The 7,769-nt window shown below is 45.3% G+C and overlaps 1 protein-coding gene across 1 annotated transcript; it reads left to right on the forward strand.

Moving 5' to 3' along the window:
• Positions 1 to 547: 547 nt before the first annotated feature.
• Positions 548 to 3,316, forward strand: P884DRAFT_199558 (P-loop containing nucleoside triphosphate hydrolase protein; the record flags this gene model as incomplete). Its single annotated transcript, XM_069438240.1, has 7 exons — positions 548 to 771; positions 843 to 1,040; positions 1,490 to 1,606; positions 1,709 to 2,144; positions 2,221 to 2,584; positions 2,645 to 2,796; positions 2,891 to 3,316. 7 exons carry the CDS (start codon positions 548 to 550, stop codon positions 3,314 to 3,316), a joined length of 1,917 nt encoding a protein of 638 aa, XP_069298005.1.
• Between the last annotated feature and the right edge of the window lie 4,453 nt (positions 3,317 to 7,769).

A 7,769-nucleotide genomic window follows, 5' to 3' on the forward strand; every position in this document is an offset into this window, starting at 1 on the left:
CGTGGGAGATTGCAGTGACAGAGACACTGAGGATGAAGAGTGCGTAGAGACCACTGCCATCATTCCGTCGTCGATGGCTCCAAAACGCAAGGCCCCGGCACAGCGCATAACGCCATTGGCCAGGAAGAAGTTTAAGGCTTCAAGGGCTTTGGTATTTGAGTGCAAGGGGAAAGCTGCAGCACATGAGAGCACTAAACATATCTTGCGTCTTCTCCAGAACCAAGACATCTTTGCTGCGGGCGAGAGCATGGCTGATATGCCGGTGCTTGACCGGTTTGATGCGACAACCGCAAAGAGCCAGGACAGACAGTTTAAAGAGTTGTCCTCGAAGCTTCCAGGGGCCGACCAGCAAGAGATTCGAGGAGATCACGTTATGCTCACGAAGGCTCGAAGTGCTTTGAAGCGGAGATACAAGGTCCTGGGAGAAAAATATCTCGTCCTTGGCATGAAGACGCCGTTATATGCCTACCAGTTCGTCGCGACCGGGTGGATGGTCGGAAGAGAAAAATCAGAAAAAGGGCCATCTGGGGGTATCTTGGCAGATTCCATGGGCTTAGGAAAGACCTTGGAGACCCTGGCCTGCATCGCTGGCAATCCTCCGTCAAAGCAGGATCTGAAAAATGGCTTGCGGACCACGCTGGTGATTGTACCAGCAAATGCCATCGACCAGTGGATCAGTGAGATTGGGAACCATTGCGATAGCATCGCCGTCTCTCACTATAAGAGGTCTGATGCCAGGAACGAGATTGCGCGCCAACACTCACCCATCTGGTAAGCAGAATCGTTCGATCCAGGTGACCCAACATGGACACAGACAGCTTGCTGACGCGTAATTTGTAAAGGATTACGAGTTACAACGAACTCTCGCAACATTACCCCTCTGACAACATGATTCGAAAGGCCACGCAAAATCCGCTCCTGACAGCCGAAGACTGCGAAGCACACAGGCCACAATATCTCGGCCCTTTGTTCCGGATCCGTTTCTACCGCTTGGTCCTTGATGAGGCACATGCAATCAAGAATCACACCTCTCGACGTAAGTGCGACAGGCCCGGAGCATCCTTCTGGCCCTCGATACTAACTATCGCCATTTCAGGAATGAAAGCTTGTGTCCAGTTGGACGCTAAGCATCGGTGGGCTCTGAGCGGGACCCCGATCCAAAATCGGGTGACAGGTACAGAGAAAAGCCAAGCATCATCCTTAATCGCAGTCTTACTAACCTTACTCAAGAGATATTCCCCTACATGTGCTTGTTACAAACCCCATCTTCCTCGTCGCTTCTTGAATTTACGACACACTATCTACCACAAGGAAAGGTGATCTAATGATCAAGACGGATGTGTGGGTATTGGTCAAGAGGGCTAACAGATATACAGGCCGATGACGGTGGCCCGCTTGCCTTGCTCCTCGAAGAGACGATGCTCAAGAGGTAGGTGCCGAACGCTATTATTATCCCATCCGGCATGTCGACAGTGCTGTTCTGATCAAGGCGATACAGAACCCTGAACACTAAATTCTTCGGACATGCTCTTTTTGAGCTCCCCCGACCGCACGTTCTGGAACCCATCATGGTCGATATGTCGAGAGAAGAGGCACTTATCTACAGGTAATCTTAACCCCCTGTTGCCCACTATCGAATACTCGAACCATGCATAGCATATAACCAAAGGGAAAGTAAGAAGGCCAAGATTTAATAACAGCTTCACAGGAGAGTTGAAGGAATCCTTCGTGGGAAAGTCTCTAGGCTTTTCAGGAAGGCGAAGGAACAAAATCGGAAAGTCAGAGGAGGATGGTGGCTCATCGAAGTCCTTCGCCTTCGTCAAGCCGTGCTGCACCCCTTCCTCCTCGAGAACATGATGAAAGACCACTTCAGTTCTGAGGACGTTGAATGGCTTATCAGAGAGCTATCCAAGATCCAAACGCGCAACCCTCTCATCGATCAGATTGGCCACTGGTGCGAGGAGCAACTGCAGGTCCACAAAAGCGAGCAGCGGAGTGAGGCTCCCAAGCATGAAGGACTCGACGCCTCCTTCGACATGATTCGGCAGCTGGAGAAGGTGAACAAGTACAACGACTGGAAGAAGAGCGCACATGAACTTTGCCGGCGATGCGGGTTTGTGCCGGACGACCAATTTTACCCCAAGGTAAGGACTCGCTCGGCCTTCATTCAGCCATTTCTTTGCGGATGGTTCAACAAACTGAAAGGGAGGACTCGGCCAGTGCGGACATGTGTTCTGCCGGAGCTGCATAGAATCATACGCTTCAGAGAACAGCAGCTCTACGATGAATGGCGGATGTGGTCCATGCAACGCCTTGCTTGCGAACATCAGAAGATCGCTGCCGCCTACCCAGGATCCCGAGATTGTAGAAATTGGCTATTGGCGTGGGCCCTCAGCAAAGAAGCCTCGCGGTCGGGGAGACGATGTCAACTGTATCCAGCCGACTGCCAAAACCAAATCTACGTTTCTTGAGGACAGCGATCGCGACACCACCGACAACATGCTCACCCCCAGCGCGAAAACGGTGGTTCTGAAGTCGATCCTCCTTGACTGGTGCAAGCTCTACCCAGACGACAAGATTATTGGTAAGACGGGGGTCTCTCTTTGATAGCAGAGTGTGGGTCAAGTTCTCTGACTTCTGGCAGTCTTCACCTTGTTCGTCGATGGCGGCCGCATTGTCGGCCGAATGCTCCAAGACGCCAAGATCGATTTTCTCTATTACTTTGGGAGCATGTCTCACACCGAAAAGCAAAAGGCTGTCGAAGACTTTACGGAAAAGAAGGATATCCGAGTCCTGGTGAGGTTCCCCATTGCCTAATAATCACTTCTCGCTAGCTAGCCAGCCAGTCTAACTCGCAGTCCAGGTGGCGTCGATACAATGCACCGGCCAGGCGCTGAACCTCGCGTGCGCCAACCGCGTCATCGTCCTTGACTTGTGGTGGAACTCGGCCATGGAACAGCAAGCCTTTGGCCGCGTCTACCGCATGGGCCAGAAGAAGGAGACGTACTTTGGCCGCATCCTAGTGCGAAACAGCATCGACGTGCGCCTAGCCCAGCTGCAGCTGTCGAAGCTCAAAATGATTGCCAAGACGCTCAAGGACCACGATTCGTCTGACATGACACTGTCCATTGAGGACCAAGCGGCTCTCCTGGGTCGCGTGGTGCGGGACGAAGACGGGAACATCATTGAGATTGTGGCCGACTATGACGACGAAGCCGACACCGACGCCATCAACGCCACCTGGAATAATGACGCTGATGACAGCCGCAATACGCCGGGCGAGTGGGACCAGGAGACCATGGTTAAGGGCAATTAAAAAGACGGCCCTGGCTGAGTGAGGAAGATTACCTTACCCGGTAGACTCGGGAGGGTCTTTAGGGACAGACGAGTTATCGTCTAGATGGGATGGGATTCAGACGCACACGGCTGGCGTTGCACATGCCGCCCACCACGAACCAACGTATTAATCAGCAAGCACACATGTTCTCTCGCCAGATTTTCTCGACGCCGTATATCGCATACTTAAGGGAAGCTTCTCTACTCGATCGAGGCTGAAATCTTTAATTAATCTCCTACGCCAGTGCTTACCTTAGCTAGACACCTTGCATTTTATAATTAATTCACTTATATCTTCGACCTTTAATTTAACCATCCATTCGTGTTCTTCCCTTAAGACACCAAGCATCAATTCGAGTTCTGTCTTCGGTTATGTGTCTCAAGATTTGAGAACATTCCGGTGTAATTAAGTCGGACCCCCCATCAATGGAACACCCCATCAATGGAACACTTGGCAAACCTTGGCACCCACACCTACCCATTATCTTCAACCTTCTATACAACAGTCTGTTCAACCCACTACAATACAGGAAGCCATTGAATCCACACTTTCTGAGCCGCTTTCTTCAGCTACAGGGTCCTCCACACGGCCGGCTTCAACCTGGGCCTGGTAGATCTGTTCAATCGTAGCGAACTGCTCGTTCGGATCCGTAACTACCCTCTTCCTCTTCGACAGCCAAGCTGCTTCCAACTGTGCCTTTAGAGCTTCGTTTTCCTGTTGTAACTAGGCTAGTTGAAAGTCCTTCCGGTCGAACGCTTTTTCAACCTTCCTGAATAGCAGCCTACGTATAGAGAGGTGCTAAGTCTTAGTGGCCAGGTTAATTAGCTGATTATATAAGTCTGACTTCCTCTGTGGTATACTGAAAAATGGATTAACGGCTTCTTTCGAAGGCTAGGAGTGTTAAATAGGTTCTAGAGTCTATATAGAAGTTGGCTATTTATTAGTATTGGCTATATTATTAGAATTTTCTAATAGAAGTCTGCTTATTAGGGGTTTAGCTATATAAACTAGCTATAACCCTAATACCTTCTATCCTACTTTGATATTCTAGGCTATAATAGCCTCTTTCTAAGCCCTTATAATACATTTGATTATTAACTACTTACTTAGAACTATCAAATTAGTCTAGGAAGTTATATTATTAAGGAGCTTCTAGTATATATACTTTAGGGGGGAAAAGACTAACAAATCTAATAGTTAGGGGATATATAAGGTATATAGAGGTAAAAAGAGTAACTAGATATTATTCTTAAAATATACTTATATAAAATCCTTAGTTATATAGCTATTATAACTATCTAATATAAGGAGTCGTTGTTATAAAGGATCTTATAGCTATATATAGGGGATAAATACCTCTTATAGCCATTCTAATGTAATGGCATTATTAGTCTAGTTTTTTTCAGTTACTATCATAGAAATATATATATAGATGCTACCTAGGCTACTAGTATAGACAGGCCAATCAACCGAGGGAACGGAAGGACCAATCATAATATAGGAAGCATTGTAATCACTACATTTACTAGTGATCAGGGTAATCACTACCATACGCTCACTCACGATCACCGTAATCAGGAGTAATCACTAGGGTTATATAAATATATAGATAGTCACTTGTTATAGTAGACTCTAGGAGTTTACTAGTAATAATAACCTATAATTATAGTACTTATACCAAGTATTATAGACTACTATAAGAGATAACTATAATATTATTATAAACCCTTTAGCTTTACCAAATCCCTTAGACAACCTATATACTCGTCCTACTTTACCTACCTTTGTCTAAACCCTTTTAGAAGAAGTCTAAGTTAGTGTCACGGAAATATACATGCAGATGCCGCCTAGGCCACCGGCACGGATAGGCCAATCAAGCCAAAAGGACGGGAAGAACCAATCATAACATAGGGAGCACTATAAGCCCCACCGTACGCTAGCTCACGATCACCAAGATCAGCATAAAGTCACTAATCGCGATAAGCGGCTCACCAGGATCACTGACCAAGGACTAATCAAGGTGATCCAGGAAGGTTATATATATATAGATAGTCACTCGTTCTGGTAGACTCTAGAGTTCACTAGTAATAGCAACTCTTCCTCATAATCATAATACTCATAACAACCTTATACTACTATAAGAGAGACAACTATAGTATTGTTATAAACCCTTTAACTTTACCAAATCCCTTAGACGACCTATACATTTGTCCTATATCACTTACCTTCGTCTGAACCCTTTCAGAAGAAGTCTGAGTTAGGTTCGTTATACGTTGCTATCACTCCCTTTGTTCTATCATGGTTTAGAACGGAGGTAACTTCGACCTCGACATTGATATAGCTACTAATATTACGGCCGAACAGCTACTCACCTAGCTTGGTTAACTCTAGTAGCGAATCTAGGAGTTAGACCAGAGAGATAAGGCTGCTTAAGCTTGAATCAAGGAACTCGAGAATAGCGAAAAGCACTCGTAGAAACTGGTTAACGAGGCCTATACCAAAATCAAGGCGCTCGAGACTGCCAAAGCAAGCCGTATTAAGATCGAACTACCTAGTAAATACGGAGGAACTAAGGAGGATCTTATAGGGTTTTTGACAAACCTCCGATCCTACTTCCGGCTTAATGACGATAAGTTTCCGGACGATAAAGCTAAAGTCCTTTATATAGCTATGAGATTGGAGGGCAAGGCACTTAGATGGTTCGAACCTACGTAGAACGACTACCTTACTAAGGAAGACGAGGACGACCGAGACGCCTTTATATAGGTAGTCTTCCGATCCTATAACCGTTTCGAAGAAGAGCTTTAGAAGGTCTTTGGCGATAAAGATAAGAAGATTTATATATAAGAAAGGCTTGCTAATCTCTAATAGACCAAGTTAGTAGCCTCCTACATTATATAGTTTAGATAGGATATACTTAAGTCTTAGCTTAACGACGAGGCATTAATATAACTGTTTTATAACGGCTTGAAGGAAAAGGTTAAAGACAAGCTATATAAGTATGACCGGCCTAAAACACTAGATAAATATATCGTATAGGCTATTAGAATCGATAATCAGCTTTATATATAAGAATAGTAGAAACGAGGTCAAATAAATAGAACTACGGTTAAGGCTAATAACAAGAAAAAGCAAGCGTACGTTAGTACCTCGTATAGGACATATCCCGGAGCTATAGATATAGACGTAATATAGAAGCAGGACAAGAAGAAGACGGCCAAAGACAAGTCTAATGCTACCTACTATAACTACGGAAAGAAAGGACACTATAAGCAGGAATGTCAAAGCCTAAAGAAAGATTAGAAACTAGTCCTAGGAAAGGAAACTACGGTTATCGACGAAACCAAGGACGTCGTCAAAGTAGTAGCTACAAGCTACGAAGATAGGGATAGCGATACAGATAGTCTTAAATATAATAATAATAGCAGAAACGAATAGACGCCGTACTCCGAACTGGTCACTATAGACCCCGAGATAGGCATTGCCGAATAGGATACGGTAGGGGAGTATACGCTACTAATTTCGATTCTCCTAGCCTTGAGGTAGTAGGGTTTTACGGTTACGCAGAGACGGGATAGATCGTAGACGACCGATACCTAAGGAGTCGACCGACCCAGACCGAATATCTTGTTCCTTTAGGAATAGATCGAATGGTACCGTAATGAAGTTTTTCGGCTTAATACGGAGCTACGCGAACGAGATAGACGCCTAACTTGACTTACCTAGTAGAGCAACGAGATAAGGGACGAAATAAGGGAACTCCGACGTATCGTGGAAACTATTAAAGGGGAACAGCCTATAACGTACGATAGACCTAATAGTTATACTAAGCACTTTGACGATTAGTAACTTAGCTATAATATACAGAACCTAGAGTACTAGTTTATATACGCAAACCGCGGAAAAGATAAACGTATATAGGAAAGCTACTAGAAGAAACATTCCTACCTTAGCATTAGGGTACCTATAGTCTATATATAGTAGGAAGGATTCGGAAAAGAATTCTAATATCTTCTAGGCGACGCTACACGACTATACCCTCGATATAAGGCATACGTACAAGTGCCCTAGTTCTAGTATATAGTATACAAATGCCGATACCACTTCCGCGACAAATTTGAAAACAATCACTAGCCGACCCGACAGGAAAACGGGGACGGAAGTTTGCACCCTGTGGAATAGGTCTACAACGTGGGAAATAGAGCGGCTAAATTACTCTGGAAGATCGAAACCTAGAGTCTAGAAGGCATTACGGTAGTTCCGAGACGAGCCTAGCCTAGGTACTATAGAATAGGACGAGACATATAGGACTTATGCTAGAGCAACGATTATCTCTATCACGCGGACGAAAAGAAATTACGAGTTCGGGAGCTTTAGATAAAGCTATAGACTATACGACGAAAAGTAGAACGGACCTAATGGTAGGAAGCTA

This window comes from Thermothelomyces heterothallicus (assembly GCF_042370625.1).
Source record: "Thermothelomyces heterothallicus CBS 202.75 unplaced genomic scaffold P884_scaffold_10, whole genome shotgun sequence".
Lineage (NCBI taxonomy): Eukaryota > Fungi > Ascomycota > Sordariomycetes > Sordariales > Chaetomiaceae > Thermothelomyces > Thermothelomyces heterothallicus.